Below are 13,346 nucleotides of genomic sequence, written 5' to 3'. Positions count from 1 at the left end.
CTACCTGTTACTTTTTGCTCATGGTGTCAGTCAGTTGTGAATAGTGCCTTGGGTGTAATAATTGGCAGCATTTTAATATCTTAGGAATATTGATATAAAATTGATTTCCCTATTTACTTGCTGTGTCTCCCAAAATGCCTGATAAACATGAGTTAAGTCCTGGTGTCCACTACAGTGGAAATGTATGAAATCAATGCCCAAGCTGTTTTGTTCTAGAAATTCATATTTTGATTAGAAAACCCATTTTTCTAATCAACCCAACATTTTCCTGAGATATTGATGTATGATTAACCATTTTAATAATTTAAATGGTAATTACAAAATCTTAGAATTTTCCATAGGAGTGCTTATTCATTTTTAAAGAACAAGGAAAAGTCATGGTGAAACCTCCAAACATTTGGTAGGCTATCTTTAAAAATCCCCGAATCTGTTGTTTACATGACATGTACATTCCATGTCACAGAAATTCACTGAAATAAAATGTCTCATCATACAGAGGACAAAAGTGTATTCCTGGATTCCACGACGATGTAATAAATGATCTAATAAATATTACAAATAACACTCAAAAGGGGAAAAAAATCAACAGACAATCATGGTAATTTCTGATTAAATTTAATGTTGATTTATTTAACAACTATTAAAAATGGACTCAATTAAAATTTGAAGCTTGTATTTAATATTCATAGGATTAGCCCTCGTCATTGGACGGCAGCATGATATAGTTAATATTAACGAGCTTGGCCTTCTCCATAGTAGAACCCTATGAGTAGAACTAGTGCCCATCCCACTCTCGACTCGCATGCGCCTGTGTTGTTTACATGAATGTCACGTAGTCCTCGTACTAAAACACGCAATACATTGACATGTTGAGGTAAACCGACTTTTAATTGTCTAATATTTTATATTTTTATATGTTTTTGGTAAACTGGTTGTGTTGGGGTTGGTTGTTTGTCCAAGAAATTTGAAGAAAACGCCTTTTGCGCTTTTGTGAACAGCTTTTAAAGTAAACAGAAACATACACGGTCAGGTTGTAAAACACGCCTTTATATTACGGTTACATCGTCTGCTATATAATACATTCTTGTGGTAAATAAACTATTTAGGCGTTATTTCTATTAAAAACAACGGGTTTCTATCGTTCTCTAGTGGCTGAAGACCTCCACCAGTACTTTTGACTAGGTTACAATGTGGAGAAGAAAACGTGTCATAAAAATGTGACTTTCGACTTGCTTGTCAGCATTGATCACATTAATTTTTATATTGAGTCGTACATATTATATTTGTTTTCTTTTTCCACTAGTGTTCCATCATGGAGGATTCAGTAGAGGTTATGCTTCTGCATAAAAGTTGCAAGCTCTCCCAACATACCCAAGAAAAGTCACTCTTCACAGCAGCATCTGGAGCTTTGCTCATGGGGGTTTATGGGCTCTGGACATTATTTGCACTTCCTGGATTTCGGAAAGTTCCCACAAGTCTTAAGGTACTGCAAGTAATATACCATATATTGGCAGGCAGCTATATATAGCATCTGCTCAGTTACACAATAAAGAGCTGCCAATATTCGTTTCCTGGATGATATCTTTATAGATGGCTACAATCTGCACTTTACCATGTGCCTGGATTAAGTTGTTGTTTAGACTGGAGAGAAGAGCGAGAAAATCAATCAGTCAATTAAACACTAATGTAAGTGAAATTAATATTGTCCAGGTGCCTTATTTGCCCTCCAGCAGAACACAGACCCAGAATGTAATGAAACTCCTGCATGGAAGAGCAGGATGTCTGGCAGATCTGGGATCAGGTGATGGGCGACTGGTGAGTCTTTAAGACTGGCATGATAATGTTATATATTGTGCTTAACGCCAATCATTTTGCATAATAACAATGCATGTATTTGTCTTACATAGCTTGGACATATAAAACCTAATAATGAAAAATAAATCATTTAACATGCTAATGTAAATGGTATGAATCTCCAAGTGCTATGAGACTTACAGCTGAAGTTTTTTTGCTTCTACTGTAAGCACTTTCTGTTTCAGATGCTTTTGGTGGCTTTCTGCAGATGACTACTTTCTGGTGAGATGCTTAGCAACTGGGTGGGAGAGAAAACATGGAAAATGGAGCAAAATATATGAAGAGTTCAGATGCAAAAGCCTCTAAATGCCATTTGAAATTTTCTTCTAAAATGACCATTTTTATCAAGCTTGTATATTTAAGTTCAGTAATTTCACTTAAATGACAATTAATAGGTAATCTTCATTGCCATTTAAGTGAAATTACTGAACTTAAATATACAAGCTTGATAAAAATTATCATTTTAGAAGAAAATTTCAAATGGCATTTAGAGGCTTTTGCATCTGAACTCTTCATATATAAAAATATTGAAAACAGGCTATTTACTTTTTCTGTTAGATGTTGCTCAAGGGGCTTGGCTTTCTGAAATGAAATGACTAATCTATGGGTTATTTTTATGGTGATTTCACACCATGAAAATGGCCACTTGGCAGTCTACCTGGAGCTGAATCTTTTGTGATCCAAAATAGATCCCATTAACACTCTTGTGCCTCACAAAAATATTTTTCTCCTATTATATCTATACTGTATTTTCAAGAATTATTGGTCTTGCTTTTTATATACACGTGACAGAGAGCAAACAACATGAGCCACAGCCAGTCTAGTTTATGTCTAACTGGAACTGACATACATATCCCAGAACCTGGTTCTCAGGTGTAGGTTTGGCCTGGGTGTGTTTTGTAGGTATTTGCTGCCACTGTAGAGGGTTTCCAGTGCACTGGCTTTGAAATCAATTCTATCCTAATTGGATATGCCAGAGTCAACGCAAAGTGGAAGGGAATACCATCCAGCACTGCCCGTTTTATAAACCAGGACTTTTGGGAGGTAAGATGTTGTTAAAAGTAAAGTATAATATTCCTGTGCTATTTCAACTGGTCTTCCATTGGCCATTCAAAGAATTAGTCCTGCCCTTAACTCATGCTATTGGTTGAGTAAGTGTGGCTGTTTTACGATGCTCAAGCAAACACAATGACAACAGTGTTGAATAAGTGTTTCCAAATCAACCTAAAGGGGAAAAACAAAGTCAGAGTTTCATCGGAAAGCGTAGTTCCACAAGGAGCAGACTAGTCTTAGACTAGTCTTAAAAGTTAGCCATCATTTTTTTCAGGACTGTGCCTAGCTATTTCAAGTCAGTTACATAGAAAGGTGGATTGTTCTAATTTGAAGCAGAAAAGTAAGATGGATTACTTCCTGTCTAACTGCTGGTTGAACTGCTTGAAAAATTGCACATATCGTGTTCAGATTTTATTTCAGATTTGATTTCACATGTCCAAGTGTTGATGATTCAATTTTACCATTTCCTTTCACAGACCAATTTGTCCAAATATAACAATATGACTGTTTTCTTGGCACCTGGAGTGGTATGTATGCGCAGATGTCCTTGCTCCATTTGTACTGAGCTGATAAAAAGACAATTTGAGGACTGTTTTAAAAATAGAGAAAATGGTACAGTATCTTTCAAAACTGAGTACAAAGAGACTTACAAATTCTACACATCTTTGTTGGAGAAGAATTTAAGCTGAGGTTACCATGGAGATTTTTTGAGTAATTTTTTAAAAACATGATGTGTGAGACAGATGGCGATGAACACAGTCCCACTTCTCAATAGAAAACACTAATGCAACACAATCAATACAATGTGGTCAATACAATGTGCTTTGTTGTCTACAGATGGAGGTGTTGGGTAGGAAACTGGAGAAGGAGTTACCAGATGAGGCTCGTGTGATTGCCTGTCGCTTCCCATTTCCCGACTGGACTCCTACAGCCACTGAGGGTGATGGACTGGACCAGGCCTGGGCATATGATATGAATGCCATACGGAAGCTTTCAACACACACTATGAGATGAGGAGAAAAGCACCTTTCCTTAAGTTGTGTCAAAAAGATTTGTTTTGTGTTTGATCTGAAAAAGTTACCTGTCACTTTAGAAGATATATGCAAAGTATAAAGCATATAATAATTACTTGTTTTTAAACTGAAGACAACATTTTTTCCTCCTGTTCTGTTCCCAGGTGGGTTTGATGTCCAATGGCTTGTGTGTGCTGTATAATTTTAAACTAAACTGTGAAATAAAGAGCAAACATTGCCTTAATGCCAACAAACTGCTCCTATAATCTTGGTATTTAAATACTGTATCTCCTAGAACAGCAAATCTAAAAAAAGATTTGAGAATTTTGAGGATAAGAACATGTTTCTCTATCACATGTAGTTCAGTCCTACATTATAGTTCCCACAAATTAAGAAAAATAATTGTTTCATTCATTAAAAAAACGTCAAGTACGTTTAACATTATCCATAATATTAATTATTTGTAGATGTGAACTTGTGAAAAGTGCTTAACTAGGTTGATCTAAATGTAAATTTAAAAAAAGTATGTTAAAATGAAAGCATTTGTGCATGATTTTAATGACTAAATACAGTGAAGAAGGTCTGATGTTGGACAGGTCAAAATCCCAATTTAAAACATTTATTTTTTATTTTTTTTAATGGAGCTTGCCAGATGTTGTATGTAACTTTGACCACATGGTGATGCTCTGACACTGAATCAATGCATGGGATTCAGTTCTATTAAACGTACAAATGAATTTACGATGGTTAATTTATTGAATATCAATATTTAGCCAATATCTCGCCGATGCTTATTTGTATTGTGTAGGGTATAAATACCATACCTTTATCCGAAAAACAAGATCTGTAGGACATTTTTTCTGTGCCTGTCAGAGATTCCAGTGTGATTATATGAACCATTGCACAGATGTACCTGTTCTCTCCTATAAAATTCGTCTAGTAGGTGTCTGTGAAGTGTCTAGAATGTTTAATAATGGATAGAATGAGGTAGTTCAGATGACTGTACACCAGACCTCACGCGCCATATAGGGTCTTCCCCTCTCGTGACGCAGTTTGATTAGAGTAGAGGCGCGCGCTGGGTGCTGAGGTATAAAAGCGAGGAAGCACGCCGGTACAGCAGCACTGTGACAGTACACACAGTTACAGAGTTATGGAGACACTAAGGAATACCTCTTACCCAACTATAACGGCAAACAACGAAAACATGTGTGAGCTCAATAAAATAAGTGAGCAAGGAAGGAAAAAGCCAGAGGATAACAGTCGGACAGGCACTGAGTATTCCAGAATCATTACAGACCCCAATACTGGGAAATGTTACTGCCGGGGGAAAGTTCTGGGAAAGGTAATGACCGCAATAATAATCCTGGTATTATTTAAAATATGATATTTATTATTTATAGAATAGTACTATATTATTTTATGTGTGAAAAAAATGTTATTCATTGTATTTGTACATGTTTGCATTGCTTTTGTAGACGTAATGCTAGCCTATATTGAAATTATCTATCTGTCTGTATGTTTGTGCACTTATGACTGGATTGCCTCTTGAAAATCTCTTTTTCTTGAAGTTGGTTAACTTTTATACTTATCTTGCACTTTCTATATGCCATAGGGAGGCTTTGCAAAGTGCTATGAAATGACCGACCTGTCTTCAAGTAAAGTCTATGCAGCCAAAATCATCCCCCATACGCGTGTGTCAAAACCGCACCAGAGAGAGAAGGTAAGACAGACACATGGCACAAGTACGATTTCATGAGTGAGTGATTGATCGAGACCTCTTACTGATGTTTTTTGTTAATCCAGATAAACCGAGAGATTGAGCTGCACAGATCTCTCAGCCACAAACACATAGTGCACTTCTACCACCACTTTGAAGACAAAGACAACATATACATTCTATTGGAGTACTGCAGTAGAAGAGTAAGTATCTTTGTTTTAGAGTGAGTAATTCAACCATAATAATATATAATGCAAATGACTGTTATCCCTAACTGACTCCTGGTATTCTTTTTTTTAGTCATTGGCCCATATACTGAAGGCACGAAAAGTCCTAACAGAACCTGAAGTCCGGTATTACCTGAAACAGACAGTGTCCGCTTTAAAATACCTTCACGATTTAGAGATCCTGCATCGTGACCTGAAACTAGGTATGCATGCATTCATACACTCACATGATGTTTATTAACATTCCATCAGTTCATAAGTAGTTTTTTTTTTATGTTTCATCATTCTAGGCAACCTGTTTGTGAGTGACTCGATGGATCTGAAAGTGGGAGATTTTGGGCTGGCTGCCAAACTAGAGCCAGTCAGCAACAGACGCAAAACGATCTGTGGTACACCCAATTACCTGTCCCCGGAAGTGCTGAACAAACAGGGACACGGCTGGGAGTCTGACGTGTGGGCACTGGGCTGCGTCATGTGAGTTTGTCACCATCAGATCCGAGGGTTTCCACTATGCGATATATTTAGAAACTGCTCAGTACTAGTAGGCATTGATTGCCGATTCAGATTCACACTATGAATGAATGCCTACTTTAGTGATTGAACATCATAATAGCAGCACATGTAGCATAGTTTTTCTCCAGTATCGAGCTCAACCTCATGTCGTTCCAAACCTGAAAGTACTTTCTGTCATCCGGTGAACACAAAAGATGAAAACTGAGGCTGTCAAGCTCTGAAATAGCACAATTAAAGGGGTAGTGTGTAATATTTAAAGTCTTTTGAAGATTTAAGTTGTTGTTTACTAAGTGAATAACAACTTCTGTCTGTCAGACTAGCTATGATACGACTAAAGAGGACTTCCTTTATGATACTTTTATGGTGCTTTTGCATTATTTTTGAAGCTTGACACAGCCCCAGTCCTTATTCAGTTAATTATATTAAAAAGAACAGCCCTAATATTATCAAAAAATGGTTAAAAACCTATTGACATGAAAAATGACATGCGGTTGAGTAAATCTTGACTAATAGCAACTATTATCTTAAGAGCCAAACCCTTATTTATCTTCCGTTCATTTTCCTTTTCAGGTACACCATGCTCCTGGGAAAACCTCCATTCGAAACCACAAACCTGAAAGAGACGTACCGCTGTATCCGAGAGGCCCGGTACACCCTCCCGCCCTCCCTCTCTCTCCCTGCCAAACAGCTCATTTCCGGCATGCTCGCACAGAACCCTGTGGACCGCCCGCACCTGGACGGCATCATTCACAATGAATTTTTCACCCAGGTAAGTTTGTCACAACGCAGGTTTCAGAATATTTTGTATATTCAGTATATTTTTGGTCAATGTTTTTGTCGTGATTTCGCCGCAGGGCTTCATGCCAGAAAGTCTACCTGTCAGCTGCTGCCATTCGGCCCCAGACTTCCACATTTCCAGTCCTGCCAAGAGCTTCTTCAAAAAGGCAGCGGCGGCTCTTTTCGGCGGCAAGAAGGACAAAGCCAAGTACTATGAAAATATAAGTAAGTGCTCGCTTTTATGTAACTATAGCATCCTTCATTTCAGATGAACCTATTAATAACTGTTTATCTTCCGACAGATCGCTTGGCCAAAGAAGAGGAAGACATATTCAAGCTCCGTCAAGACTTCAGAAAGACTGCCATCAGCCAGCAGATTACTACACACGTCTTATCCGAGGTGAGCTTGTTCCCTTTATAGAAGACTATAATGAGGAATTCATCACCAGCTATTTTATAGATATTAATAGAGGTTAAGTGTTAGGTCATTCATGACACGCATATGCTGCAATTTCTCCTGTTTAGGAAGGAGGAAATCCGTCAGCACCTACAAGAAAGCTTGTTACCCAGGCAACTGCCGGAAGGCTGCAGACAAGAGATACCATTCACTTGATTGTTAGAGGCAGCTTGGGCAGCTGCAGCAGCAGCAGTGAATGTAAGCATGTGTTATACGCATGTGTGTGTGTGTGTGTGTGTCTGTCTGTGTGTTTCACCTGTTTGGTCTGATTTCAGCTCATTAGTATCGCAAGCTGATGCAATGTATCCCGCTGTCTCTCTGTAGGTCTTGAAGACACCACCACTGGCACTGTGGCTGAGGCTGTTATTAGTGTTCTGAGAGGCTGTCTTGAACACATGCCTAAAGGTGAATAAGACAGATTACACTTCACACTCCATTCTGTTGAGTAAAGAAAATGTGTGATCTTTGCATCTAAAAGTGCTTTTTGTCCCCCCGCACAGCCGATAGTCTTCCCAGAGGAAATAGTTGTAATAGTTTGAAGTGGGTGACTAAGTGGGTGGACTACTCCAACAAATATGGCTTTGGCTATCAGTTGTCTGACAACACAGTGGGCGTCCTTTTCAACAACGGAATGCACATGAGTCTCCTCTCTGACAAGAAGTAGGTACTTCAAGTTGACCGTTTGCTAACTCACTTCCGCTCAAATAAAAAAATAAGCAAACCTAAACAAGTGTTCATGTTTAATACCAGTTTGATTAATTTCTGAAGTAGGCAAATGTTATGCAATACATATTCATGAAGCAGGTGCTTACCAATATGCATAAACTAGGGATGCACCAATATTTTATAATTATTTTTTTATTTGGATAAAACTATAATGTTCAGTATAAAATGAATATTCGTTTTGGATTTGTTTTTTAAAGAAATTGAACAATTTATTTAGCAGTGATGGATTAAATTGATAAAAATGACAGTAGAGATAGACAGTAAAATGTTTTTTTTTTTAACTTCTATTCAACAAAGAATGCTGTGAAATCAAAATTTTTTAACATTGATAATAATAATATATTTTCTTGAGCACCAAATGAGCATATTGGAGTAATGATGCAAAAAAATTAGCTTTGCCCTAAATGATTAAAAAAAATATATATTTAAATGTAATACAATCATTTTAAATTGTAGTGATATTTCACAATATTATTGTTTTACTGCACCCTTCTTGAGCATAAGAAACCTCTTTTAAAAAAACATAAAAAAAATCTTACCGACCTGACTTTTGAATGCTAGTGCATATTTAATATATCCTATAGTATTCCTTATGATTTCCATCCATAGTCTTCAGCGTAGTTTCTATATCTTCTGAAGGGAAGAAAAATTGCATCAATATCCTGGAAATGTCAGTTGAATGACAAATTGCATTATACATCACCAGCAAGCATTAGTCATAGATCTCATATATACAACATATAGTATGTTGTGTTGCATTGATTGTGTAGTTTTTGATAAATATGTTATCTTCATTTTTAGGACTGTTCATCAGTATGCTGCGCTCGGCCAGAAGTCTGTTTTCTCTGTTATTGAGGCTCCAGAGTGTGCTGTGGCCCAGGTCACCATCCTCAAGTACTTTGCCCACTACATGGAGGAGAATTTGATGGATGTGAGTGCGCTATTAGTTGAACTCCTTTTGTTTGTATTCAGCTTTGAATTTGTTACAGGTCTAAAAGTCATACACTTGACATTCTGGTCTAGATTTCAGGCTGTACAGAAGCTGCTGTGCTAATATGTATTGTTTATCCTTATTTTTCATTCAGGGAGGGGATGTGATAAGTGAACCAGATACCCAGAAGACCAGAATATACCTTCTGCAGTGGTTGAAATCAGACAGAGCTTTATTGATGCTTTTCAATGATGGCACATTCCAGGTAATATTATGGTCATCTTTATTTATTACAAAGCAGATAGATTTTAAATGGATAGTTCACCCAAAAATTACAATTCTGTCATCATTCGGATGATTAGTAAAACGCAAAAAGTTACTGTCTAGTGCACTCTATGCCCATCAAAACCCCTGGGTAGTTATCAGTCAGGTCTGTCTGTTCAGATAAAAAGCTATGTACACTATAGTACTGTGGGAAGAAGAAGGTCACAAACCCTGCTGCTGTAATAACATCCTGCATCCTGTAAGTGTTTCACGTCAGTTCAAGAATAACAAAAGCTTTTTCTTTATCTCCGAACAGGTGAACTTCTATCACGACCACACCAAGCTTATCCTGTGCACACAGCAGGACGAATACTTGCTGACGTACATCAACGAGGAGCGAACCTCCACCACCTTCCAACTGAGCACGTTGCTCAGCACGGGCTGCAACGCGGACCTGCGCAATCGTCTGGAGTATGCCTTGAACATGCTGTTGCAGCGAAGCAACTGAGATTGACAGATGAGGAGAACAGTTGGCCACTGACTCAGCAGGAAATGATGATTTCTTTCAATGCAAATTAAGGCACAGAGGAGTTGTTGAACTGAAAGTCCACTGGATGTGAGCTGGATTGAGCTATGGAAAGGTCTTCAATAACTCAGACTCTGTAGATTTACAAATGCTGAAATTCAGAGACTGTAGTGAAGAGGAATGATGTGTGAAAAGATTATAAAGAGGAATAAAAATCTGGGCTGGGACCAGGGATCCCTTGACAAGAAAATGACTTCTTGTGTGTATGTGTGGTAAAATGTTTATGGAACACACATGCATGTCATAATCTGCAAAAATGATTGTTTTCCCCTCTGTCATTACAGAATATTTATTGTGTACATATTTCCTTATTTATTTAATTAATAAAACTCCAAAATTCTAACATTATGATTTTTTTTATTTAGACTGTATGAATAATATATATGTGTATATATATATATATGTGCATAAATAGAGTGGAGTGGGTGTGACGTTAGAACATTTTAAAGCATTTTGTTCATTTTTGAATATGTAAGTTTTTAATAAGTAAGTTAACTAAGACAGCTTGGAGAGTGTGCAGTGTACGTTGTAGATCCATAAATACCCATAAATTGAAAAACCCTAAAGGAAAATCTTAAAGGAACCAGTGGCGAATTAGATTTCCAGGTTCTGACTCATATCTGCTGCACCACTCGAAATCGAAAGAGTGGGAAGAACTCCGAAAGTAAAGAAGTTTTTTTTTTTTTTTTTTACTTCATGAATTTTGGATATCTCCCTTTTCTGACCCACATTTCTGGTCTTGGAGTCTCATAGACATATACACTAGACCTCACCTTGGCTACGGCAGTTCGTTGGAACGAATGTGTCAATAGAGCCGCCATCTTGAAACAGGGGAGCCCCTCCACTTTAATGCCTCAGCGTCAATGTAGTAGACCGGTCTAACGGGAAAAAAAATCACCATAAATCATCATAAATGTGATTTTTCTTGTTTTTTTGGTTTGTTCCAATGTTCAGACATGTATTTATCATTGATTCCAGAAAGATTTTTTTTTTTTTTTTAAAAACACTCTTCCTAGTTCAGATTTCATCCGTGAACATCATACGCTGCACAAAAGTCCACCACCATCAATGAATTCGAAGTAAAGGCAGAGATAGCAGTGTTAACTAGCTACTTCCTATGACAAGACCCCTGTTCCAAGATGGCGGCGGTTTTGACGCATGCTTAGAACCCCAAGGTGAGGTCTAGTGTATATGTCTATGTTGGAGTCTAACGAGCTGATGAGTAGATTCAGGTGTGATCGATTAGGAAGAGTTGGAAAATGTGTAGCTAGTGTTGGTGTGCCTCCAGGAACAGGGTTGGGAAACACTGGTCTTAAGTATGAGAAAAATGTAAGTACAGTTTTAGAATAACTAATTTCTAGATTTTTTTTATTATTTTTTTTATTTCTAGATTAAACACAACAATAAGCCATCACATTCGCGAATCGCGACTCTCCTGTGATTAAAGGCGGCACTTCCGGTTTTCTTCCCACCGGAGTCTCGCTTTCATAATAACGGCTGCGTGAAATCAGCGTATTAAATCATATAGAGATTTATTTTATTGAAGAGGCTTTTAGTCAAGTAGATGTGGTCAAGATAGTGACAGATGTTCACAGCAAATCATTCAACAAGTAGGCTACAAGCTACACCACTGCCACTGCTGTAGTAGAATGAACATCACATTCACTTGGCCAGAAAAGTAAAGCCTCGTCTTCTTAGACTGCTAGTAAGTTTGAGTTAATTTAGTTTTCTATAAAAATAACGGCAAAATGACAAAGAACTCATGATTTGTAAGTAGCCTAACCATGTCAACAGACACGCAGGGTCAAGGTAATACAAAGCAAAATTCAGTCATGAGATATGGCTTAGATAAATAGAAATAATTGAATTCAGTTTGAATGATACACATGTGACGACTTATCAGTGCAGGTGCATGCTCTATTAAGTCTACTTTTTGTGCGCTATGAATGCTGATGTCTTGTGTTTGGGCAGTCAGACATATTTCCATAGTAAAAGAAATGGACAGTTCTAGTAGCTGTGCCAAGAGGAATCTGAATCATTCTCTTCCAAATCTCGCAGAGATGGAGAGCGTGAGTAGGAGCTGTCCATGAGCTAGCAGCAGAATCAACTTTATGACTCTCTGGGCTTTTCTCCCATGCTCTGCATTTTTCAAAAAACGTTTAGCCTTTTACATTCAAACCAGAGTGACAAACTCAAAAATAAGTGACAAATTGTAGACAACATTTCCGAAGCATAGGTGAATTTATCTTCTAGCCATGATTACCATATTCTGTCTTGGACATCTATAAATCGTGTTCCTTGGCGGGGTTTATGTAAATTTTAGGATTTGTGATGTCACTAACCCAGGAGGAATCTTGTCTCTGTCAGCTGTTTGTTGTAGTCCTTAAAAAAAAAATTCTTTATAAGAAAATATCTCCCTTTGCTTTGAAATTTGAGTGTTGTAACTTTGCAGATTATGCTCAAACAGCAACATTACACACTAACTAAAGTTGAAAAGTGAAATCATGATCCACCTCCCCTTTAAAGGCTGACATTTTCTTACACTATCACTGACACTGTCTACACTGGATACATACAGATACAGTGTTTAGTTTCTGACATTTGAGTTTGTCAACAACAGGACAAAATGAAAGAGTGAAAGAACATTCATAGTGTTCATAATGTACAACATATATGTTTATTCTATATGTTTATTCGGAACATTTTGTTTTGTAAATGAGCCACAGTGTAATTGCGAATTCACAAAGAAATTTGTTGACAGATAAAGCAGCAAACTTTATTGGATCTGACAGTGGCTTCATCACAAACCGTAATTAAAAGATTTCATATCGTATCATTCATTATATGTATTTTTTTTTATGGAAAATGTTTTCAAAACACTTACGTGCAATAGTAGTGCAGTAATAGTAGGCATTGAGACTGTTTCCTATGTAATGACTTGAAGGAGGAAAAAAACGGATCATTTCAGAAGGAGGGTCTGAATGTTTTTCCACATATACAATGTTCTGTTATCTGTTACAATATCTGTTTTTCCTCCTTCAAGTCATTATATATATAGTGCAAAAAACGTTATTAACATTATAAGGAATAATATTAAAATTTAAGTAACATCATTAGACAGTTTACATAGATAAAGAGGGCAAGGCCCATCATCAAAATGACTATTTAAGCACATGCTAAAACAACTATGATGTCAACTTTCCAGTTAATCTTCAGATGGATAATTGA

At 37.2% G+C, this 13,346-nt stretch overlaps 2 protein-coding genes across 3 annotated transcripts; both read left to right on the top strand.

Annotated features, from left to right (window-relative positions):
* The first annotated feature begins 760 nt into the window (after window positions 1-760).
* Window positions 761-4,174, top strand: LOC120478880 (ATP synthase subunit C lysine N-methyltransferase). 2 transcript variants are annotated; one of them, XM_089119751.1, is made up of 6 exons: window positions 761-874; window positions 1,304-1,483; window positions 1,711-1,815; window positions 2,758-2,898; window positions 3,384-3,434; window positions 3,745-4,174. In XM_089119751.1, the coding sequence occupies exons 2-6, from the start codon at window positions 1,313-1,315 to the stop codon at window positions 3,919-3,921; spliced, it is 645 nt and encodes a 214-aa protein (XP_088975877.1). In that variant the 5' UTR covers window positions 761-874; window positions 1,304-1,312; the 3' UTR covers window positions 3,922-4,174. The 2 variants fall into 2 exon arrangements, with proteins under 2 accessions (XP_088975877.1, XP_088975878.1); XM_089119752.1 differs by lacking the exon at window positions 3,384-3,434.
* A 151-nt stretch (window positions 4,175-4,325) lies between these two features.
* plk2b (polo-like kinase 2b (Drosophila)) lies at window positions 4,326-10,461 on the top strand. The gene is made up of 14 exons (XM_039675940.2): window positions 4,326-5,262; window positions 5,533-5,640; window positions 5,724-5,840; window positions 5,938-6,067; window positions 6,155-6,338; window positions 6,948-7,146; window positions 7,232-7,379; window positions 7,457-7,554; window positions 7,680-7,809; window positions 7,936-8,016; window positions 8,112-8,271; window positions 9,139-9,268; window positions 9,423-9,533; window positions 9,849-10,461. The coding sequence occupies exons 1-14, from the start codon at window positions 5,071-5,073 to the stop codon at window positions 10,038-10,040; spliced, it is 1,980 nt and encodes a 659-aa protein (XP_039531874.1). The 5' UTR covers window positions 4,326-5,070; the 3' UTR covers window positions 10,041-10,461.
* Window positions 10,462-13,346: the final 2,885 nt, after the last annotated feature.

This window comes from Pimephales promelas, chromosome 14, assembly GCF_988280905.1.
Source record: "Pimephales promelas chromosome 14, fPimPro1.hap1.1, whole genome shotgun sequence".
Classification (NCBI taxonomy): domain Eukaryota; kingdom Metazoa; phylum Chordata; class Actinopteri; order Cypriniformes; family Leuciscidae; genus Pimephales; species Pimephales promelas.
Note: the sequence above shows the minus strand (reverse complement) of the source record. Positions and strands in the feature narration are given on the sequence as shown.